The 24282-nt window shown below is 53.1% G+C and overlaps 1 protein-coding gene across 3 annotated transcripts in view; it reads left to right on the top strand.

Moving 5' to 3' along the window:
• Positions 1–18366, top strand: part of MDGA1 (MAM domain containing glycosylphosphatidylinositol anchor 1) — a 54889-nt gene extending 36523 nt beyond the window's left edge. Inside the window, exons 5-17 of one of the 3 annotated variants that reach the window (XR_014016976.1) lie at positions 125–257; positions 499–768; positions 2898–3227; positions 6085–6381; positions 7215–7499; positions 9134–9285; positions 10117–10294; positions 10532–10555; positions 11553–11705; positions 12065–12216; positions 16832–16962; positions 17181–17289; positions 18010–18097. Coding sequence is in view for 2 of the 3 variants with exons in the window: in XM_081247736.1 (XP_081103862.1) it covers positions 125–257; positions 499–768; positions 2898–3227; positions 6085–6381; positions 7215–7499; positions 9134–9285; positions 10117–10294; positions 10532–10555; positions 11553–11705; positions 12065–12199; positions 16832–16962; positions 17181–17289; positions 18010–18101 (2289 nt within the window). In the remaining variant the exon portion in view is untranslated. Of the gene's footprint in view, positions 1–124; positions 258–498; positions 769–2897; positions 3228–6084; positions 6382–7214; positions 7500–9133; positions 9286–10116; positions 10295–10531; positions 10556–11552; positions 11706–12064; positions 12217–16831; positions 16963–17180; positions 17290–18009 lie in introns of all 3 variants that reach the window. The other 2 variants (XM_081247736.1, XM_081247737.1) reach the window with 2 other exon arrangements.
• Positions 18367–24282: the final 5916 nt, after the last annotated feature.

Raw genomic sequence — 24282 nt, 5'->3', positions numbered from 1 at the left:
GGGTAGGGGGAGTGTGCCATCCACCCCAGGCTCAGTCCTGAATAGGAATTTGCTTTAGCCTCTGGTGCTTGGTGAATGTGTGTGAGACCCAAGCAGTCCCCTCACCCCAGTGGTCACTGCCCAGGGGGAGACCAAGGTCCTGAAGCTGAAGAACCTGCGGCCCCAGGACTATGCCAGCTACACCTGCCAGGTGTCTGTACGCAACGTGTGTGGCATCCCGGACAAGGCCGTCACCTTCCGGCTCACCAACACCACGGGTACAGGCACTTCCCCGCCCATCCCCTTGCCCACCTGGGCTGAGTCCTCAACCAGGAGGTGGTGCCCACCCCATGCAAGACTCCAAGCACATCACCACGAGTGTTTCCCCTCCTCCCTCCTGCCTGCTCCTTCCCTTCTCCCCCTGCAGGCCTTCCCCGGCCCCCATTCCCTCCCTGATTCTCCTCCCCCACATCCGGCCCTGCCTCACGGTCCCCTAAGACTCCATTCTTGTCCTCCTAGCACCACCAGCCCTGAAGCTGTCTGTGAATGAAACTCTGGTGGTGAACCCTGGGGAGAATGTGACAGTACAGTGTCTGCTGACAGGCGGTGATCCCCTGCCCCAGCTGCAGTGGTCCCATGGACCAGGCCCGCTGCCCCTGGGTGCCCTGGCCCAGGGTGGCACCATCAGCATCCCTTCAGTGCAGGCCCGAGACTCTGGCTACTACAACTGCACAGCCACCAACAATGTGGGCAACCCTGCCAAGAAGACTGTCAACCTCCTGGTGCGATGTACGTGGCTCCGGAGGGGTGGAAGGAAACTTGGGGAAGCAGACAGGGTCCCTGTACCTTGGGAACTGAAATGGGAAAGGGGCCTGTGTGCTTCTCCTTGGTAGGGGAGGTAAGCTGAGAAGGCAGGTTCCAGGCACTTTGATTTCCCTGCAATTCAGGTGTCTGCCAGCAGATGGCAGGACTAAAATTTGCATAAAGTTTTATTTACAGTTTACAATCAATACATTTTCAAATATAACCTCAACAACCCAAGAAGTAGGAAGGGCTGGTGTTGATTACCTAGATTTTTTTAGATTGGGAAACTGAGGCTGCAAAAAGCTAAATGTGGACATTTCAGACTCTAAGAGAAAGTTCCTGACTTTCTCCCTGTACAATGGTTTCTACATGATTAATAGAATTAAAGTGAAAATAACACACATTTCCACATACCTCATATGTAAATCTTTATTAGCAAAGCATTTCAGTGAGTATAAAGATAATTACTAAATGTAAAAATGATTAAAACTTGGAGCACAATATAAAAGAAGTACAAATACTTTCCTAACTAAACTTCAGCCTCACTAATTATCATTAGCTCCTTGGTAAGATCTTGATTTTACTACTCTGCTTTAAGGAGGAAACTTTAAATTCTTCTGCTTGTGCAGCTTTAGGTGGTTGTTTTAAAATTTATTTAAAAAAATTTTTTTAAAGATCCAGGCTTGTTTCCAGCTCTTTAATACTTGAAAGTAAGATACAGTTTCTGTCAAATTCAATTGAGCATCTTCTGATGAACACTCTTCTTTGTTCATCTGTCACTGACCAATCTCTCCCTGACTCTCCTCACCAAGAGAAGCTAGCTCTCTATGACTTTTTACTTAATTATGATTAAGTAGTGAGAAAGATAATAGTCAAACTGTGGTTATCTAATGACTACTGTTGCCTTTGATGGTACTTTTCCCATCAGAAGATTGTTCTTCCCCACCTGATCCATATGCCCTTTAAAACCTGGGTTGATAAGATTGCCATTTTCATCAAATACTTGTGGTCACTTCTCGGGGTGACATACAGCCCGCTTCACTCAGCCCAGTCCTGATTTATGGCTGTTGTACCAGAGTCCTTTCCAATGAGCACCTAATATTAAGAATTCTGTCTAACTCTTGGCATACATAAAACAATTTTAGATTTTTAAAGGAGGCCAGACCATTTTCTTTCTAAACTCTATGTTTTTATGTAATTGCATGTAAAATGACTGTATTGGTCTTGTTTTTTTTTTTTTTTATGACACAAACTTGTTGCAAAGAGCTAAACAGCGCAAAAGGGCAAGTTAAAAATTTCCCCTCGGGGCTTCCCTGGTGGCGCAGTGGTTAAGAGTCCGCCTGCCGATGCAGGGGACAGGAGTTCGCGCCCCAGTCCGGGAAGATCCCACATGCTGCGGAGCGGCTGGGCCCGTGAGTCATGGCCGCTGAGCCTGCGCAGCCCCAACGGGAGAGGCCGCAACAGTGAGAAGCCCGCGTACCGCAAAAAAAAAAAAAAAAAAAAAAAAAAATTCCCCTCAATTTCCCTCAGTCCCATTCACTAGATAGAACCAGTATTACATTCTGGTGCCTCTTTCCAAAATTTGTATTTTGTATATTCTGGGTTTGAAACAACAATAAAAATAAAGCAGCATAGTAGTTAAGAGCACAGGCTCTGAGTGTGAATTCAAGATTGGCTATTTACCAATACTTCTTTGAGCAAGTGAATTAAACTGTCTGAGCCTCATTTCCCTCCTTTATAAAATAGGGAAAATAAAATGCCTCCCTCAAAGACTGTGGGGATAGGCTAAACGAGGAAACCCACATACAGTGCTTAGAACAGGGCCTCTCATATTGTATGTTTGGTCAACAGTGGCTGTATTGATTCCTAAACCCACTTTACTACAGCGAGCTTTTTTTTTTTTTTTTTTTTTTAACTTTTGGAAACACATCTGAGAGAGGAGAACAATTTCCAAGCAGAAAAAGTGATGGTTTCTCCTGGGAGTGGGATCGTAGCCCCCATACTCCAGGAAGGCCAGTTGGAGGGTAGAAGCTGCATCTGGATGGGGGTGGTGAGACAGGGAACCCTGGCTTTGGGCCAGCTCCAGCCACTTTTCCCTCCCCATCCACCCATAGCCATGAAGAATGCCACATTCCAGATCACCCCAGATGTGATCAAAGAGAGCGAGAACATACAGCTGGGCCAGGACCTGAAGCTGTCATGCCACGTGGATGCAGTGCCCCAGGAGAAGGTGACCTACCAGTGGTTCAAGAATGGCAAGCCAGCGCGCATGTCCAAGAGGCTGCTGGTGACTCGCAATGACCCTGAGTTGCCCGCTGTCACCAGCAGCCTAGAGCTCATTGACCTACACTTCAGCGACTATGGCACCTATATGTGTGTGGCTTCCTTCCCGGGAGCACCTGTGCCCGACCTGAGTGTCGAGGTCAACATCTCCTCTGAGACAGGTGGGCAGCTGGAGGGGGGCAACAGGGAGGTATGAGGGGGCTGGAGAGACCCACAGAGGGGAGGTGGGGGCAGCAGCTTGGGAAAGGGAGGCTACAGTGAGGAGGATACCATTTGTTCATGTCATATGCATTTATTAAACACCTGTTATATGCCAGGCATTATGCTAGGCACTGGAGTAAATTGGTGGGCAAAACAGGCCACATTGAACTTAGTAGCAAATGTTTTTCAGATCATCCCACAAATAAATGTATCACTGCAAACTGTGATTCATGAGAGTCAGGAAAGAGTTTCCTAAGATAGCAGGTTTGATCTGAGATCTGAGGGAGGGGCAGGATTTTAGTAGGCAAAAGAGAGCAAAGGGAGGGTGGAAGAGAAAAGTAGGCCAAGGAATCAGCATGTGCAAAGGCACCGAGGCAGGAAAGTACATGGAGCATTTGGCGCACTGAAAGAAGGAGAGTGTGGCTGGGAGAATAGAGTGAGATGAGAGTGGAGAGGTTGGCAGGGGCCAGGTTTTGCAGAGGATTTGGGTCTTTATTCCAATAATAATAAATAACGATAATGAAATAATGGCCAACATTTACTGAGTGTTTACTATGTGTTTTGATGATTTTATATTTATCTCATTCGCCTTCATGATTTACTTTATGGGGTAGATGGTTCATCTTCAGTTTTTAGAGTTGAGGAAACTTAGGCTCAGAGAGTTTAAGAATCTTACCTAAGGTTACACATCAATAAGTGGTGGAGCTGGGATTCAAACCCAGGCAACCAGACTTCAGAACCTGCTCTCAGCCACCCCTGAAGGGTTTACACTTTGAAAATTACAAGAGTTTGGACGGAGTGACTTTGGAGAAGGTCTCTGGAATCTCATCTCCAGCCCCCAGTACCTTGCACTGAGTTGCTGGCTGACTTTGGCTAAGGCTCTTCAACTCTCTGGGCCTCAGTCTCTCCTCTATGAGACATTGAACCAGATGGCCTTGGAAGCTCTTCCCATCCTGACATCTGAACAGGGAGAGGCCAGGTGTAGCTGGAGGTGTCAGGAAAGGCTTCCAGAAGGAGACAGACTTGAGCTGGGTTTTGGGAGTGGACTAGGCCTCCACAGATTCCACAAATCCATTTTGCAAATCACAGAGCCATGTCTGGGGTGAGGAGCTAGGGACTCAGACACGAATGCCACAGCCCCATCATCAGAGCTCACTGCCTAGACAGACAGATAGACCTGTTGCAGAAGGGTCAGGCAAGGTGGAGGAAAAGGAAAGACAAACCTTAGATAAGACTCAGGAGCTAAAGGTGGGGTCTGCAGAGCATCTAGGGGCACAAGAGGAGTACCAGGCTGCCCGGGGTTGTCAGGTAAGGCTTCTTAGAGGAGCCATTTTCCATGTGTGCATTTGCCCATGCTCAAGCCCATGAGAGGAGGGACAGGGAGCCCCCAAGGCATATGAGACTTGCTGTGTTCAGGAAGTATGTCCCTTACAAGTGGATCCCACAGCTGGAACACAGGATGGGAAAGGAAGATGAGGCTGGGGGTTGACAGAGGCCAGAGCACAAGGGCCTTGTTAGAAGAGCCAAGGAGTTTGAGCTTTAACCTGAGGGCAGTATGGCCTCAAAATGGGGGGACAGCCCTTTATCTTGTGGGGGCAAAGAAGGGTTGGGAGCTGGGGTGTTTTAGAACCAGGGAAATCAATGGGGTACAGGGCCATTTCCTTCATTTCACTCGTCAGCTTGATGCCTAGGACATAAAAGCTTTTTAAGGACCTGTGGAGATGGTTTAGAATAGGAAAAATAAATTAACTGGCTCCAAAATACAAAGGGAAAACTGCAGAATTAAAGCCAATAAATGTATAAATGTTTACAGAGTATAAATTATGCTAACTAGATAATTGGACTTCAGCTTGCCTTGTAGAGTTATTTACGATTTATATTTAATGTAGACATTTAATTTGTTTGATGTGATATGGGATGGGACCCATGGAAGTCTTTAAAAGACCCTTAATTTGGGCAATGTGTTGGGTTAGATTAGGTTTGGCTGTGAATAACAGAAAAAACCCTAAATAATGGTGCCTTTAAATGAGCTAGATGTGTATTTCTTCTTTATGTACAAGTGAGCAGTCCAGGCTGGAATAGTGGCTCTGCTCGACCAAATCCTCAGAGCCCCAGGCTCCATCTTGTCCTGCTTTTCTGTTATCTTTAGCATGTGCCCCCTCGTCCATGATGGCAGTGCCAGCTGCAACCATCAGTCTGCATTCCAGCCTGCAGGGAGGAAGAGAGGCACTGCCTCTCCCTTTAAAGACTCACACCATCTTGGCCAGCATTTAGTCACGTGACCACAGCTAGCCATAAGGCAGGCTGGGAAATACAGTCTTTATTCTGGCTGTGTGTCCTGCTAAAGCCCAGATATTCTTTCACTTTTGAAGAAAGGGTAAGGATGTTGGGGGACAGACTACCAACCTGTGATAACACTCCAGAAAGAGAAGATGGAGGCTTTCACTAGAGCAGGGCCAGTAGGCAGAAAGGAGGGGATTGAGGGAGAAGATATTTAGCAGAACTATTTAAAAAGTGGAACCCCCCAAATAAATAAAAGGTGGAATCCCCCAAACTTAGTAATATTGGGGATAGAAAGAATTGGCCTGGACGACTTCAACACTTTTCCTGAGTTGGGAGACCTTGAGGTAGAGACCCAGGAGGTGGAGAGTATTTGGGGAGGGGAGTTCTGCTTTGAAGATACTGCAGGATCTGTGGAACATCGGGGATGGGAAAGGAGGCTCGCACTTAGAGGGAGGGAAGCAGGACCCCCAGAGCAGAGGCCGGGGTGGTGAGGGGAAGCTCTAACCCCGCTCCTACCTCTTCCCTGCCCCGCAGTGCCTCCCACCATTAGCGTGCCCAAGGGCAGGGCCGTGGTGACCGTGCGCGAGGGCTCGCCCGCCGAGCTGCAGTGTGAGGTGCGGGGCAAGCCGCGGCCGCCTGTGCTTTGGTCCCGTGTGGACAAGGACGCTGCGTTGCTGCCCTCGGGGCTGCCCCTCGAGGAGACCTCGGACGGGAAGCTGCGGCTGGAGCGCGTGAGCCGCGACATGAGTGGGACCTACCGCTGCCAGACGGCTCGCTATAATGGCTTCAACGTGCGCCCCCGCGAGGCCCAGGTGCAGCTGAACGTGCAGTGTGAGTCCCACCGCCCCACCCAGACTACCGTCCAGAGCTGTCCCTCCCAGTTTACAGTCAGGCCTGCCCCCTCTTCACCCCTTCACCCACCCTGGTCCAACCAAACCCCTCTGCTGATACCCCTAAACCCTCCTTGACCCCCGTGCTCTAAGACATGGAGGTCCATGACCCTTGCCACACTTCTACTCCATCTTCATTCCCAGGGACCCAGTGAGCAAAGAAATAACTGATTTTGCCAAGTGGAACTGGGAGTTTGAAGGAGGAAGGAACCTTCAAGGGAACACACTGCCTCTGATAGTATAATGATGAGAGTTAATTTACCACGTGCCAAGCACTGTTTTAATGCCCTAACTCATCTAGCCCTCCACAGCCCTATGTCTAGATTCTGTTATTCACCCATTTTTACAAATAGGGAAACCGAGTCACACAGATGTTAAGTAACTTGCCTAAGATCTCACAGCTAGTTAGAGGCAGAGCTGGGGTTTGAACCTAAGCTATCTAGCTCCGGAGATCATGCTGTAAATCCCGACGTTATGCTGTTTTTCATTACACGGAGGGTGAGGGGACCATTTGAGGTATGAATAGAGGCCCAGTCTGGGAAGCTCGGCTGGAGGTTTTGGCCGGGAAGGAGTAGGTATCTGCAGGTCGGAGAGGTATGAGTGTGGCTATTTTGTATGTTGTGAGTGTGTATCCGCCCTGAGACCCTTCCAGGATGCTGGGGGGTGGGGTAGGGGTGGCGGGAGTAGGGGCGAGTACGTCGCCTCCCCATGGGGCCGCTCCTCAGACCCCACTCGGTGGGAAGAGGCCCCGCTGACCGCCGCCCCCGCCCCCAGTCCCGCCGGAGGTGGAGCCCAGCTCCCAGGACGTGCGCCAGGCACTGGGCCGGCCAGTGCTGCTGCGCTGCTCGCTGCTTCGAGGCAGCCCCCAGCGCATCTCCTCGGCTGTGTGGCGCTTCAAAGGGCAACTGCTGCCTCTGCCGCCTGCCATCCCCGTCGCCGCCGAGGCCCCCGACCACTCTGAGCTGCGCCTCGACGCCGTCACCCGTGACAGCAGCGGCAGCTACGAGTGCAGCGTCTCCAACGACGTGGGCTGGGCTGCCTGCCTCTTCCAGGTCTCCGGTGAGTGTCCCGACTGACCCGCCCCAGCCGACCCCGCCCACCTGGGGCCAGGCTCCGCCCCAACCCCAGCCCTGCCCAGGCTCGGCCTGGGGCCCCGCCCTTTCCGGCCTAACTGCGCCTGGTTTAGGGCCCTGCCTTTCCAGGACCCGCCCATGCCAGGTACAGGTACCGCCAGGCCTCCCGGATATAACCAGGACCTCCTCTCACAGCCCTGAACCCGCCACTTGGCCACTCTAGGTTTAGGCATTCCCCTTTCGAGGCCCGCCTCGACTTGGCCTAAGCCTCGCCTGTTTTAGCTTGCCCGGCTCCTGGCATCTGACAGGCCCGCTCCCTTCACCAGGCCTAGACTTCGCCCCTCTAGCTCCAGGAGCACCAGGTGTGGGCCCTTGCCTTTAAAGGCTCATTCACACCTGGCTTACGCCCCGCCTACGTGAGGCATAGGCTCCACCCCTTCCAGCTCTCTGCTTCCACCTGTTTGAGTAGCAGGCGTCGCTTTCCCTCCAGCCCTGTCCACGTCAGGTTTAGACCGACCGCTCAAGCCCTGGGCACCGCCGCATCTCAGCCATCACTTCTCAAGCCCCTCCTCCTTCGTCCTTGGCCCTAGAGGCTGCAGATAGGAAATCTCTTCCTGACTGCGGGCCCAATGTGAGGGGCCTGAGCTGTAGCTTAGAGGAGGGAAGAAGCGCCTCAACAGCTTCTCTGGAACGTCATGGGTGGCGCTGGGCCAGCCAGCACACATTTCCTGAGCTGTCACTCTAGAGGTTCAGGCCCCTTGGTGCCCAGAAATCCCTTTCAGCCCTATCTCTTCATGTCATTCAGGTGGGCATTTTGGGGCTGCAGATGGGCGTGGATGGGTCAGAAAGGAGGGAAGGTCGTGGTGAGAGTGGAGGGGAAAGGCCGGACCCACTCCCTTCTCTTCCTCCCTTGGGGAGAGCCGGTACCCTGTCAGAAGCAGCACCCCAGAGGAGAGCCCCAGGTGTGCCTGTCCCCCATTTTACTGCGCCCCCGCTCTCCCAACAGCCTCCGACTGACTGGGTGCCCCTTTAGCTCTTATTTGGATCTCCTCACTCAACAGTGGGGGGCTAGGGCCACAGGTCACTGGCCACCTACCCAGCCCCTCCTCACCCCACCCAGCCCTGCCAGCCAGAGGCCCCTGTGACATTTCCCACCTCCTTCCCCTCCCCTGTTCTCCCACACTTTCCCTGTCTCCCCACCTTTTGGCCACTCTCTATCTCTCTTCCCGTCCTTCTACCTCAAAATCCTTGACCCTTCTTGGTGTCTTCTATCCAATTCTCTTCCCCTGTGTCTTCTCTAATATCCCTTCTCTGTGTCTTCCCACATTTCTCGTTTCCGTCCTTTCCTTGGCCTTTCCACTCCCTTCTCACCAACACCACCTCTTGGATTCCCAATTTCCCTTTCCTCCATCTCCCACCTTCCCGCCTACCCCTCATTCTCCCCAATCTCCTCTTCTCCTACCATCTCCTCTCCTCACAATATTCCTTCCTTTTGTCTCCCCCCACCCTCTCTCTGTACCACGCATCCTCTTCTGTCGCCCTCTCCCGCACCTCCTCTCTCTGTGTCTCTCCTCATCCCCTGCCCCTCATGGCCCCATGCCCCTCTCCCGGCCCTCTCAGCCAAAGCCTACAGCCCGGAGTTTTACTTCGACACCCCCAACCCCACCCGCAGCCACAAGCTGTCCAAGAATTACTCCTACGTGCTGCAGTGGACCCAGAGGGAGCCTGACGCTGTCGACCCTTTGCTCAACTACAGACTCAGCGTCCGCCAGGTGGGCCAAGGGGGGCAGGGGCTCAGGTGCAGGCTGGCTCTGGGAATGCTCATCAAGCCAGGGGGAAGGGGTTGGAGACACATTGACCCTCTTATAGATAACTCTTCAGAGCCAGGGAAAAAGTGTTCTGGACTCAGGAGCTGGGAGGCTCTAGGGACCTGTCCCCTTTGAACCCATGCTCTGGGCACAGCCCTGAGAATTAGGGGTCTGCTGGGTTCATGTGGGGGAAGGGGGACAAAGCCAGTCTTGCTCACAAAACAGAGAATCTACTCTTATATCATAAGCTTAAAGCATGAGCTTAAGTCTCATCTACAGGGTCTCTAGGACACAAGGCCAGAGTCACTATACGAGTCTTGAGTCCAGTCTAATTGCATGTGGTTCTGCCCAGACTAAGGGGTAGTTGGGTGGAGGGTAAGAGTGTGACTCTGAGTCAGACTGCCTAAGCTAAAATTCAGTTCTGTATTAACTTGGGCAAGCTACATCTGCTTGGCCTCAGTTTCTTCATCTGTAAAATGGAGGTAATTATACTATTCCAACTGATAGGATCATTATTTTGAGGATTAAATGAGTTAATAATTGCAAAGCATTTAGAACAGTGCCTAGCACATTAATTTTTCAATATGTGTTACTATCACTTATTATTAAGACCGCCCTGGGAGGTGGGCATGGAAGGGGTGATTGCTCTATCTTACAGATGAGGAAACTGAGGGCCTGGCTTCCTAGTCCTTTGCTCTTTCTGCTCCCCTGCACTGCCCCCCAAAGTCACACCAGGGCCTGGGCTGGTGCTTAGGTGGAGGGTGTCGGGCATCTGGGAACTCCCTGTATCTACAGTTGAATCAGCAAAACGCCATGGTGAAGGCCATCCCAGTGCGGCGTGTGGAGAAGGGGCAGCTGCTGGAGTACATCCTGACCGACCTCCGAGTGCCCCACAGCTACGAGGTCCGCCTCACGCCCTACACCACTTTCGGGGCTGGAGATACGGCCTCCCGCATCATCCACTACACAGAGCGTAGGTGGTGGTGGCTGTAGTGGTGGGATACGTGGGCCCATCTCATGCCCAGGGGACCCTCCATATTCCCCACGTGGTTCCTTGGGGTTCTTCAATGTGCAGTGTCCTACTCTGTCACTGCAGGCCAGGAGCCTCTGGCCCCCAGGCCTACTCTGGGGACCGTGTTCCTAAGCCCAGGCACCCTCTGCACAGCCCCACACCTTGGTTCTGACTTGGTTTTCCTGCTTGCTTTCTCAGCCATCAACTCTCCCAATCTGTCAGGTGAGACACCCCTACCCACCTCCCCTTCCCTTTAGGGACACAAAGGCTCCCCTGGTGGGAGGGACCCCAAGAGATAACCCAGAGAGAAAATAGTGTGGAGGCCAGAAGTTGGCAGAAAAAGCAGAAGGGAGCAAGGCTGGGCTTGGAGATATTTGCATCTAGGATTTATTCTGGGGCTTAAAGGCTTGAAGTGAGGGTGGAGTCAGGAGGACATCTCTCTAACTCAGGGCCTTTTGTCCTCACTCAGCACCATTCACTGTCCCCAAAAGAAAAATGGAAAGACCAGGCTAATCCACATTCTCTGTTCCCTGGGGCAGAGGTCCTTAATCTGAGATCCATGGACCACCCCTACAAAGGATGAGGAGGGTCCATGAAACTGGACCCTGGAAGGGCATACAATGACTTACTTATTTTCCCTAACTTCTAGAAATTTAACATCTTCAATGATGAGTGTAAGAATGTGGTATAATCACTACCTGTGACTCTGTCATCAGTGGAAATCCAATGATTTCACATCACCTAAAAGCTTTTGCAGCCATCTCTAAATATCATTTCCATTTATTAGTATTTCAAGCTACAGTAGTTAGACCTAACACTGGATCCTGTGATTTAATTAGATAAGAGAGAAGCCCACTTACTATTATATCACAAATTTATTTTTTAAATATTTTGACAACTGTATTTCAATATAATTGATTTCCTTTGTAACCCTGTGTTTTTCATTTTATGCACCTAAATAATTATTCTGAGATGAGATTCTTAACTTCACTAGACACCAGAAGGGTTTGTGGCACAAAAAAGATTAAGAGGTCCTGTTCTGGGAATAAATTTGTCAGGGGTTCCATTGCCTGGTTTCTGAAGCCCTGGGATCCTGGGCCTGCTGCTTAGATGCTTGGGAGCTGTCTCAAGGGTGACCAGGAAGGCAAAGCTGGACCAGGGGACTTGAAGAGGCTGACTCTCTTTGTCTCATTCCCTCCCAACTCTGCCCTGAATACAGACAACACCTGCCACTTTGAGGATGAGAAGATCTGCGGCTACACCCAGGACCTGACAGACAACTTTGACTGGACCCGGCAGAATGCCCTCACCCAGAACCCCAAGCGCTCCCCCAACACTGGTCCCCCCACGGACATAAGTGGCACCCCTGAGGGTGAGGACATGGCCTGCTGCTACGATTGGAGAACAGCTTCAGGGAGGAGTCTAGCCCTAGGGAGCCCCGGTCTGAGGGGAGACACAGCCCTAGCCTCAGGGAGCCCTGGTCTGAGAGGAGAGAAACAGCTCTGAGCTGCTAGAGGATTGGGAAGAAGAGAAACTGCAGCAGAGCTAAGAACTCACAATTGCTGGCTCAGACTCCTGTGTTGTGCCGTGAGGCAGGGAGGACTGGGTGGGGTGGGGTGAGGCACCTGGGATTCAGGCAGCTGATACTAAGGCCAAAAAGGAATCAGATGGAAAGAGGCCTGGGCGGGGGGTGAGGGGGAGACTGTTGGCACACCTCCCCCTTCCCTGCAGGCTACTACATGTTCATTGAGACATCAAGGCCCCGGGAGTTGGGGGACCGTGCGAGGTTGGTGAGTCCCCTGTACAACGCCAGTGCCAAGTTCTACTGCGTCTCCTTCTTCTACCACATGTACGGGAAGCATATCGGTGAGTCGAGGGACCAGGTAAGCTGCACGAGTGTGTGCTGGGGCAGGGAGGGGTGTCCACAGGAAGCTGGGGACTGGCCCGGGTCAGGCCTGGGCATCCCAAGTTGGCTGAATCACAGATCCTTGTAGGGAATATGAGCAGAATCTGGGCAAGGGGGAAGTCCAGAGCCAGCTTGTCTGTGGTTTTGAGACGATCAAGGCTTTCTGAGTCTGCAAAGAAAGTGGATCCACCAGGCTGAGTCTTGGAGGGGATGGAGAAATCAGCTAAGAGGTTGCATGTATTGAGTGCCTGCCAGGTGCCAGGTGACATCCTGGGTTAGGGATGCATCTGTGGTCTTATTAACCCTCACAACCACCACGTGTGGGAGGTGTTACCATATAGACCAGAGAGGTTAAGCATTTGCCCAAGATCACACAGCAACCCAAGTCTGTCTGATTCTCCAAGCCCTAAACGCAGGGTTGGAAGGGAGCTGCTCTGTGAGCAGTGAGGGGAAATACTACTTCTTAAGCATGACCATGAACCTAAGGAGTGCCCTTTGGGAAGAGATGGCACTGGTAGGAGTGCCACATCAGTCAATGAACTCATCAGTTCAGCCATCATTTCCAGAGCTCCTGCTCTGTGCCAGGCATCTAGTGCTGCAGTGAACAGGATGGACAAATCCCTCATCCTCTTGGCACCTACAGTCAAGTGGGAGAGACAGACGTTAAATAATTAATTGCACCAGATAGGATTTGGTGACCACTGTGATGTGTGTCTGCAGCAGAAGGACAGAGGCCAAGACAGCTGATAAAAGGAATAGTTGACTGACTCTGGGGGCTGGTTATGGAAGACTCTGCTGAGGAAATGACAATTTTAATTTTATTTATTTGTTTGTTTACATATTTATGGGAAAGGTAATGTATTTTGCACAGGTCAGAAGGTACAAAAGGGTTGCATAAGGAGAGTCCCTCTCCCATCCCAGTCCTCCTGCCACCTAGAGTCCCTTCCCGGAGGCAATCAGTGTATTAGATTTTGGGGCAAACTTCCAGAAATGCTTTAAGCATGTAGAAGCCAGTACACATATATTCTGTTTCCCTCCATTTTACACACACTGTTCTGTGCCTTGCTTTTCCCTCTAAACTGTGCATCTTGATGATCAGGCCTTAACAGACCATAGAAAACTTCATTGTTTTCCTCAGCTGCATGGTAGAGGAAGTGACTTTAAGCAAGTGTGGACCTAAAGGCTCATTGTGAAGTGTCCACAGCTCGAGTGATGGGTCGGGCCGAACTGATGAACTAGAATGAGGTGGGATGGAACCTTCTGCATCCACTGGGGTCCCCCGGGCCATCCACACAATCCAATTCACCCGTGACTGGGTCTGGACTTCGTGAGAAGCTTCCTGTGGGGTAGGTGGGGGTGAGGGTGACCAGGACCTCCCTGCACAGCTAGAGTAACCACTTCAAACCAATCCTGGTTTGCCCCAGCCTCTCCCACTTTTAACACTAGAAGTCCCACATCCCAGGCAAACCAGGACAGTTGGTCATTTTATCCTCAGCTCAGGAGGGGCACGGGAGACCCAGCTGGCAAGAAGAGCATGTTGGACACAGTCGGGCCCTGGGAGATCAAGCCTTAAGAGCTGGGATGCCCAGGTGCCTGGGAGCAGAAAAAGCCCTGAGGGAGCCGTCTGTGCTCCAGAGCTTGCTTGGTGTCCCCCAGCAGGTGGGACAAACACCAGTCACTGAAAGCTTCTGGGAGGCAGGTTTGAATTCCACCTGAGGAAGATCCTATAAGTATCAGATCTTCCCAGCAAAGGAATGGGCTATCTTGTGCCTGGACAGGAGGACTGTCCAGCAGGGGTGCTGTGGAGGTGTCCCGCACTCGGCCCCCTTCCATCACCATCTTCTGTAGGCCTCCCGTACCGGATCTGCCCCTGCCTGCTTCTCTGACCTCATTTTCTGCTGCTCTCCCCTGACTCTACTCAGTTCAAGCACACCGGTCTCCTTGCTTTTCTTTAAGTACTTGAGGCCTTAGAAGCCTTTGCTTGTGATATTTCCCCCCGCCTAGAATGTTCTTCCCCTCTCCTCATTCAGGCCTCCTTGGAGAGGTCCCTGACAGCCCCATGTAAAATACCTCTGTATCCCTTTCCTGCATTATTTTCTTTATAGTGCTTACTGCCAAAAGAGCATAAGCTTCAGGGAGGAGAGTTCTTTATCTTATTCATGGATGTGTCTCTGGTGTCTAGAATAGTGCCTGCTCAATTAGATGAATGAATGAATGAATGAATAAAGGAGAAGTGGGGAGGTAGGGAGGGCTGGGCTTGATGAACCCTGAGATAACTTCTTACCCTGAGAAGCCTCTTTTCAGTCAGTCCTGATGACAGTGATGGAAAGTTCTTCATTGAGCATTCAGATATTGAGAACAGATAGGAATTTGATGGGGACTTTCCCTCAGGAGCCAAATAGGGAGAGAGGATATGAATCCCAGTAACTGCCACACTGTAGAGCAGGGAGTGGTCTGGGCATGGGGAACTGCAGTTTAAGGTCTCAGAGTTCACAGGAAGCACAGAGGGCACCCAGCTCAAGCCTGGGAAGACTTCTTGGAGGAGGTGACATTTCAGAGAGGGCTTGAAGCACAAAAAGGATTTGGTCAGGGGAAGATAGTAGGGGAGGGCATCTCAAGCAGTGGGAACAACCCAGGCAAAAGCCCAGAGTCTGGAAAGCTGGACTGTGTCCAGGCTGCAACATGTAGCTCAGTGTGGCTTTGGAGGTGACAGGAAGATAGGGAAGAATGTAGTGAGCGGGCACCCTTAAAGCCCTGGCTGACCCTGTGAAACGCTGTCAGGAAGAGGGGAGATCTTGGAGCTGGTGGGATGATCAGGGAAGGGGGCAGAAATTCAATTTTGGTTTGAGTAGTGAAAAGGTGGGGTTCCCCCATTAGGGTCCTTGGGGCAGGGTGGTGGAGGAGGAAGAAACGGTTTGGAGATCCCGGTTGGACCCTGGAGATTGGGGGATTGGAACCGGGAAAGATCTTCAGTTAGGGGAAGAGAGGGAGGTCCCTTTGGGGCTGGTGAGAAGCCCAAAAGTCACTGGGGCTTGGGCCCTGCCTAAGCCAGTGTGGCATCTCCCAGCCCACTGGGTGCTGGCTTCAGCCCTCTCAGGGCCCCATCTACTGGTGAGGGTTCTCCACATGCCTTGAACCTTTGTTTGCTCCTCCCCCAGGCCTGGGTCTGCTGCTGGGGAGGGGTGGGTGTTTCCTGCTGTCCTGGTCCCTCCTCTCCCCTCCCCTCCCACCCCACCTGGCAGCTCTGGGCACCAGCTGTCCCCAGTCCTTGTGTCTCACTGGCTCTCCTAGGTCCAAGCCAACTCCTTTCATCTCAGGCAGGTAACATTTGGTGGCCCTCCCCCACTGGGGGTCCGTCTATCTGGTGTCACAGATGGTGTGGCTTTGTCTGGTGCAGTGCCATGGAAATGCCAGCTACCAGGTGCCGTCTGAGATTGATTCCCCTTCTCTCTGAGCCAAGTCTTTATGTCATAGGGGGCTTGAGATAGGCTAGAAGAGCCGGCAAGGGGGCATGACATTGCCTGGGTGCTCTTCATCAAGGCCTGATCCCTTTCTTCTCTTCCATTGCCCCTCAGCATCTCCACAATCCCAGGCCCCTGGGTCTGTGGGCAAAGGGCCTCAGCACCCCTAGGCTAATAACTCCAAAATTTTACATTTTACCACAGCTATGTAGCACATATACTAATATCTTTCTTTAAATCAACTCACTCCTTTTTTCTTAGCTTTGTCCTAAGCATCAATATTAGAGAAGTTGTGGGTTTGAAAGGCTAGCTTTATTCACCTCTTAAAACATACATATAAGTATGAAATTTTTCATTGAGGTATAATGGACATTATATTAGTTTCATATGTACAACATAATGATTTGACATTTGTACATATTGCAAAACAATCACCACAATAAGTCTAGTTAACAACCATCACCAGAATTTTTTTTTCTTATGATGAGAACTTTTAAGGTCTACTCTCTTAGCAACTTTCAAATATGCAATAGAGTATTATTAACTATAGTCACCATGCTGTACATTACATCCCCAGAACTTCTTTATTTTATAACTTGAAGTTCGTACCTTTTTAGTCCCTTCACCCATTTCACCCACCTGCCACCCTCCAAGTGTTAAATTTTTAAAGTCCGTTCCTGTACCTCCAGAAATCATTGCATGTATCGTGTACCACCAAGCGTGTGCATTACGTGCTTCGGGAATCCTGCTCTGTGTTCAGATATGGGCCCCAGTGTCCTGGGACAACTCCCCTGTCTAGAGGGGGGAAGGGTGCTGTGTGTGGGTGTGTTTGTGTGTGTGAGTGAGTGTGTGTGTTGGGGGGGAATTAGCTGATTAGGAAGGAAAGGAAGAAATGAAAGAAAATTTGCCAATCGTCCTGATATATGGAAGCCCTGCTGCCCGGCTGCTGTCCCCTTTCTTTCCCATGCTGAGGTCCCCTCTGGGATAACAGGACACTGGGCCAGTCTGCGATGGGGAGAATGTCCTGTCCAGCGGGGACTGTGCTGCGGGCAGTGGTAGGGAGTTGAGCCTGGTGAATGGGGAAAGGTGAGGGTGCCCCCTCACTGCCCCCTCTCCTCACACCCACCACAGGCTCCCTCAACCTCCTGGTGCGGTCCCGGACCAAAGGGGCACTGGACACGCACGCCTGGTCCCTCAGTGGCAATAAGGGCAACGTGTGGCAGCAGGCGCATGTGCCCATCAACCCCAGCGGGCCCTTCCAGGTGAGTCTGCTGGGCCCAGGGCTCCTCACAGCTCTCCAGGCCTTGGGCCATCGCTCCGGCCAGGGAGCCCTCAGGAGGGCCCAGGGCTTGCTTCTGGGAGCTGAGGAGAAAAGCTTGCCGGGATGGGGGGCCTTCCAGGGAGACGGAGGCTAAAGGCTGGAAGTCTGTGGTACAGAACCTCCCTCATCCCTGCTCCCTGCTCTCTGACCCCACCCCAGATTATTTTTGAGGGGGTTCGAGGCTCGGGCTACCTGGGGGATATCGCCATAGATGACGTCACACTGAAGAAGGGAGAGTGTCCCAGGAAGCAGATGGATCCCAATAAAGGTGCAGGATGGAAAGAGGGCGGGGGTGCTGAATCTCTGGGGGACTGTGTGGGTGGGTGCCTGTGTCAGGGGAGGCGTTGCTGTCTGAACTGGGGTTCAGAATGGCTGGGTGATGGGATTCATGTGCTGGTGATTGTGGGAACAGCTGCTGGTGTGTTTGGTACCCACCTTGGGCCCCACCCTGGCTCAGGCTGTGGACCATATGGAGGACAATGAGACCACCAGACCCTCCTGTGAGCTTACTAAGTTTACAGTAGCAGCATCTGTGTCTGGGTACATCCGTGTGTGTGTGTGTGTGTCCAGGTGTGAATGTGTACCCCTCCCCCTCTGCCACTGGGGGCCAGGTGTTGGCAATAATAACAGCTGGAGTTTACCAAGTGATTACGATGTACCAGGCAAAGTACAAACACCTGTATATGTGTGATCTCATTTATTTCTCACAGCAGTCCTCTGGGTGGCTCTTCCTATTAGACTCATTTTACAAACGAGGAAACTGAGGCCACTGAGGTTGAGTGAATTGCTCTGTGTCTTATTTAGTGAGCCACAGAGCCAGGATTTGGACCCAGCAGGCAGAGCACACCACCTCATGTCTTACGAGTGTGTCTGTGAGCACAGAGAGGGGGCAGGGGAACAGCCCTCCCGTGGCCTGCTGGCTGCTCCTCCCTGGCCCTGCTGAGCTAACTGGAGCCCTGGCCTGTCTCCCTTCTCTTTCCCGTCACAGTGGTGGTGATGCCAGGCAGTGGAGCCCCCTGGCACTCCCGCCCACAGCTCTGGGGACCCATGGCCATCTTCCTCTTGGCGTTGCAGAGATGATGAGTGCTTCGTGGCCCCCCCCAACCCCGCCCCCGGCACACCAAAGTGTCCGCATCGTACCAAAGACTGACCCCGTGCCAGCCGGGGTGCCCAGGGGCAGAGCTGCCCGCCAGTGAGGGGGCCTGCATTGGCTGTGAGGATGAGCAGAGAACAAGGACAGCGGCCCAGCACTGAGGCCCCGGAGACGTTTGTTCGACACAGGCACACACTCACTCACCCACGCTCACACACACACAGATATATTAAAGCACAAGTTTCTATCTGACCTGCCAGCACCTTCTTTGCTGCAGAGACAGGGGACTCGCCTGAATGGCATCCACCACTCCAGGGACCTCAGCGCCACATAGGCCTTGTCCTGGCTGCACCTGCGGTGTGTTTCTGACCTTCCCCTGTCCCTGACTCAAGGCTGAGCTCAGCCCCGTGGCTTTACCAGAAGGAGCCAGAAGGGGAGCAGACACAGGAGCCCTGCCCTTGGCTGGACTCTGGGGCCCCCTGGGATGGAGGAGGCCGGGGTCAGAGGGGGCCAAGCAGGACCGACTCTGCGAACGACAAAGGACATGAGGCACCAGCTGCACACAACTCTGTTCCCAGAGCGAAGGCCAGAAGCCGGAGAGCCCAGGCCACCCATATCCCCTGACCCATTCATACGCCCCTCACTGTGCCCCGTTCGAAGGGACCTAGCACAGGGTCTTGGGCCCGGACAGTCTGGAGAACTGACCCCTTCCCCACCCTCCCCATCCCACTGCACCCCACCCCACAAGGAGCTGTATTCCTGAGAGCACAGTCCCTGCCCTGCTCGGCTGGCCTAACCTCAGCCCCCAGCTGAGCCAGGGGGGAGGGGTGGTGGCCAAGCCATTTTCTGGGGTGAGGCTTGGCTCTGAGAGGGGCAGAGGAGAAGTCCTGCTTTTATGATTTCACGCCCCTATATTGGACATTGATTTTAAGAGTAGAGTGGAACCTCCATTTCTTACATACTTGCCATGAAGGGGTGCTCTGGATGGGGTGTGTGTAGGGGGCTGCCCTGTCCTCCTCCACCCCAAAGCACTGTCTAATGGGCTGTTCCCTTCCCCGCCCAGGGTCAGTGAAGGAGGAGGGGTTTGTAGAGCTGGGGGTGGTGTGTGGGGCAGTTGCTGGTCACCATGTTCCCTGGGAGCTGAGCCTTGTGCCCCCAAAACTGGGAAAGGGCTCCATGCCCTTGGTCCTGGGTTGGGAGACTGAGACGGACATGATGGGACCTAGACCTCCTCCTCACCGTCATCCCTGAGCCCGCCTCCTAGCGGTCCATGGGAGAGAGGAGGCCCAACTCCTTCCAGGGTGAGTCATCACGTGTGTGTGCATGTGGCTGTGTGGGTGTGCACGTGTGAACATGTGTGGGCCCATCTGTTGTCTGTGTACCACTGTGGGCATATCTCTGGCAGGAGTGTGTGCAAATATGTATCTGCGTGCGCTGTGATCCATATGTGAGGCTGGGTCTAACCCCCGTCTCTTGTGGGTGCCTGCGTATGTCAGTATGTCCATCTTCATGAGTGACATGAATGATTGTGGAGTGCTGGCCAAATATGCCGCTTCAGCCCTATTCTGTAGTCTCAAGCTGCCTGCCACCACCTGAATTTCTACCTTTTATCCCCTATGGGTGACAAAGAGCTTACAGATGGCCCTATGGAAATGAAGGCACCTTTGGTGGCGGTGTCACAGGGCTCCTCCTGGAGCATTTGGTGGTGACAGCTGCAGAGAAGAGGCAGCACTGCAATGCCAGGAGGCAGGCAGGAAACCAAAGTAAACGCTGCCCATCTCAGCTCTGCCAGGCTGGTGTTATCATCATCACCAACAGCTGGTGGGTGGCCAGGCCAGGGCTGGAGTGGGGGACTCCTGATACCTGACCAGCGTGGCTGCCTTCCCGGCCCAGCCAAGGCCTCTGTCCGAAATGAGTGGCTCCAGGTTCCCAGAACGTGCTGCCATTTTTCTGCGGGTGTTGTTCCTTAATTGTCCCATCTGTTCAGGGTCTGTTTTCCCAACTAGACTGTGAGCTCCTCCTCTGAGCCTTCCAACCCTCCCCTGACCCCATCCCACCCTCATGCCCAGCACAAGTGGGTCTGTTACGGAAATCTCTCAACGGGCTTTGCCTAGCAGAATGGATTATAGAAATCAGTGGTTCCCAGCAGAATAGAACCACCAGAGATTCTTTTAGAAAGCACCAATGCTTGGGGCCCTCTCCAGAGATTCCAGTTTAATTGGACTGGAGTACAACCTGGCATCAGAAATGTTTAAAAGCTCCTCAGGAGAACCTGGCCTATCACCTGCCAGGTGCTTCCCCCGTGCCCTGGCTGGCATGGGTGCTGGAGATCAGAGCGCTTCCTCCTTGGGGCTCCATGGTGCCCCATGCCTACTGCCCTCAGATGACCTTTGAATACATCTGTCCCCTGCTCTGGCTGCTCCATGATGGAGACCCTCTCTCCCTTGTTCACCTCCACATCTGTAGAGCTGGATACAGAAAAGGGACTCAGCATATGTCAGCTGAGCTGAAGCACATACACGTGACCCCTGAGTTCTGGTCTGTTTGGAGAGAGGAGACATGGTCACGTGGACAGAGAGTGCAGGGTGGGGGAGCACCAGGGAGCACTGCCCGGGGAAGGTCGGGGTGGGACCGGGGCAGCCCTGACTGCAGGGTGGCTTGACCTGGGCTAACAAAGTGCCCGAGGGAGCCGCTGAGATCCTTGGTCCTTGCGTGTGTCTGCATGTGCCAGCAGGTCTGCAGCGGATGTGGGTGTCAGTGTGTGCTGACATTAACAGTGTGTGATGTGAGGGGTGTGCTAGCCTGTGTGTGTGTGTCGGGGGGGTGTCCTGCAAGGAATGAGTGTCTTTGTGTGTCCCTGGGTGACTTGTGAGTCAGTGCTTGTCTCTGTGTGCCTGTGAGTCAGCACCTCTGTGCCATGCGTGTCTTTGTGTGCCAGTGGGTATCAGCGTCCATGTGTTGGTTGGTGGCCCATGAGGACCCCCAGCCTGGGGGAGACCAGCCTGGCTGGATCCAGTGCATCTCCCCAGTGGCAGTCTCACCCTCTGGGTCAGGGTGGCTGAGGCATTTTGTGGCCTTAAAACAGGGAGTCCAGGGTCAGCCCTCAGGGTGTTAGGGTCCTCTACCCCTGTCCCCTCCAGCTTGGTGTCGGGGGGGGCAAAGGGACTCCTGGGGCCAGGTGCTGTATAGGTAGGAGACAGGGAGCCTCAGCTTGGCTGTCCTGCCCCTGGAACCATAGACGGCCACCCGGGGTGCCAAGCTAAGCCTGCAGACCAAGCCCCCTGCTCCTGGGACGCTCCTTCCGCCTCTTCCCTCTCTGGGATAGTCCTGACTCTTCTTCCTCATTCACTTTGCCCTCTCCCTATGCTCAGTGAAAGCCCCTGGCTCAGGCTGTCAGTGCTGGGATGGGCCGCAGAGATCCAAACTCCTCATGGTGAGAATGAGAGTTAAGCCCAGAGAGGGGGAGGGACTTGCCCCAGGTCACACAGACAGTTAAGGTGGAGCCAGCCTTGGAAGCCAGGTACTACAGTCCTGGGGTTGCCACACCTCTGGCCACTGCTCATGCCAGGCAGCAAGGAGGAGCTTGGTCAAACATCCCTGTCTCCGGGTGCTGGTACAGATATTACAGATGTTAACTGGGCCCTGCACTGGGAGAGGTACTGTCTCCCTGCCCCCAATTCTGGCCCCGCATCCCAGGCCACAGCCCCTCCTGCCCCAGGTCAAGCCTGGGTGCCACATGGAGGCTGACGCCCTTTGCCCACACTGGCTATGGCTGCTGCCCTCCCCCAGGCTCCCAGATGAAAGGGACTCTCTTTCCCCTCCCCTCTGTCTTCACATGAGCCTGGGCTGGGAATGAAGGTCAATGTGTCCTGGTGTCCTTATCCTGTTGACTTCCCCCTAAGGACCAGGGGAACCTGGGGGAGGAGGGCTAATCCTTGTGTTTTCCTCTCTCTGCACAGCTCAAGGGGGACGGGGGTATTTTCAGGGTCTGTCCTCAGGAATGGGGTGGGTGTACCTGCAATGGAGGGTCCCTGTAGGGCCACTGGTTGAGTTTCTAGGTTCAGGGGAGCCCTCCTCAATTCCAAAGGCAGGATAGCACCCCCTCTCTGTTGAGTCAGTGCTGCTGTGTGTGTGCGTGGATGAGAGGGTGTGTGTGTGTGAGAGAGAGTGTATGTGTGAGTAAGAGTGTGTGTGTGTGTGAGGGAGTGTGTTAGGGCAGAAGGACCACTCTTTCCTGGGGATCCCTTGACCCTTAGAGCTGGAAGGGACCTTAAAGACCATTTAATCCAGTGTCCCCACTGTACAGGTGAGAAAGCTGAGGTCCAGAGAGATGGCCCTTGCCCACCACCACCCCCTCCCCTCATGTCACCTGCATTCATTTCCCAGGGGCCCCCCTAGGAATGCCCTCCCTCCTGGCATCCCCCCACCGCTGCTCGCATAATCACCATCTCAGCACAACTCTGCTGGCCCCTCTGCACCCATGGCCTCCAAGCATCCTTCCTGCCCCAGGGTAGCCAGCTCACCAAGGCCTTTATCTCCAACCCAGGAGAAAGGGTAGGGGAAGGAGGGGACTGCTCCAGCCCTGCGGCCTCAAGACTTGGGAGAAAGCCAACCCCTCCGTGCCCAGGCCCACCCTACCACCAAGGTAAAAGCACAACAGGAGACCCTCATTAACGGGTGAAAGGGATTGGGGTTGTTTTAGTCACATGACCCCATCCTCACCCCTTTGCCTTGCTCTCTGTCTCCGCCCCAGCCTCTGCCCCCTCTTTGTTCCCCTTTCCCCCCCACACCCCCCAGATGTAACCTCTAGTTGCGGACGCGGTTGTTTCAATCAATAAAGCTGCAGTGTTCTAGCGCTCCGGGTCAGGCGGTGTCTGTTGGCGGCAGGTGGGCTGGGACTGGAAGGGGGTATGGGTGAGAGAGCCTGGGGATTCCCCTCAGGCCCCTGGAGGGAGCCCTTCTTCCCTTCGGCCCCAAAATCCTGGCTCCTGCTCTGTGGCGTGGACAGTGGGGACCTGCAGCCTGGTGTCCAACCCACCTAACTCATTCATTTGTCGCTTCAACAAATACTAGCTAAATGCTGCCTTCGTGGAAGCTCCTGTTTAGTGGACACTAAGCTCATAATTGCACTGGGAAATGTATCCTTATGAGCACAATTAATGCTGTGAGGGAAACTGGTGCTCTGGAAAAAGGTAAGAGGAGGGTCTTATGTGGGTTGGGGCTCCAGGGAAGACTCCTCTGAAGAAGAGACATTTAGAAGATACCTAAAGAATGATTGGAGGGCCTCCCTGGTGGCGCAGTGGTTGAGAGTCCGCCTGCCGATGCAGGGGATACCGGTTCGTGCCCCGGTCCGGGAGGATCCCATATGCCGTGGAGCGGCTGGGCCCGTGAGCCATGGCCGCTGAGCCTGCGCATCCAGAGCCTGTGCTCCGCAACGGGAGAGACCACAACAGTGAGAGGCCCGCATACCGCAAAAAAAAAAAAAAAGAATGATTGGAGTTAGCCTTTGGGGGCAGAGGGAATCTTCCAAGCAGAGGAAACAGAGTATGCACAGGCCAAGAGGGGTGAAAAAACTTAGAAGGCTCAAGGAAGAGGAAGGAAGACAAAGAAGGAGGAATAAAATTGATCCACTACCTGTAACAACTCTGCCCTTTCCCTTCTCAGCACCCAGCCCCACCATCCCTCCTATACAGTCGTACTGCCCACCCCCAACCCCCAATCTCTGTTTCTGTCCTGGCCCCATAAGCCCCACTCTGCACTCTACTTGGCCTCCCTTATTCACCACCAGTTAGCTGCCCACTTGCCCCAAAATCATTTTGTGCCAAACTTTCCCTTTTTCCAGACCTCTCAGAATGCTAAAATTTCAGAGCTGGGATGTCCTTCAAGTCACTTATTTCAATCATCTACTCCTATGCTTTCCTTGGGAGAAATAGGCTTGCCAAGATCATGGGGACAGGCAGTGATGGGGAACGTTCACTCCCCTGTGAAGGTTTGTGACGTGACCCCAAATCAAGGGCAGATGTGTCATGATATGAACTACCGGGATATCAGGCAAAGAACAGGAAGAGAGTTTATCGTGTTACTCGGTAGTAACAGGTAGGTGGAGCAGAGAGTTTCATTTCCTTGTTTCAGATGGGCAAACTGAGGGTCAGAAAGGTGACAAGACTG

The sequence above is a fragment of the Mesoplodon bidens genome, assembly GCF_964165515.1.
Source record: "Mesoplodon bidens genome assembly, chromosome: 10".
In the NCBI taxonomy this organism is placed as follows: domain Eukaryota; kingdom Metazoa; phylum Chordata; class Mammalia; order Artiodactyla; family Ziphiidae; genus Mesoplodon; species Mesoplodon bidens.
The sequence above is the reverse complement of the archived record's forward strand: the minus strand, read 5'-3'. Positions and strand labels throughout refer to the sequence as shown.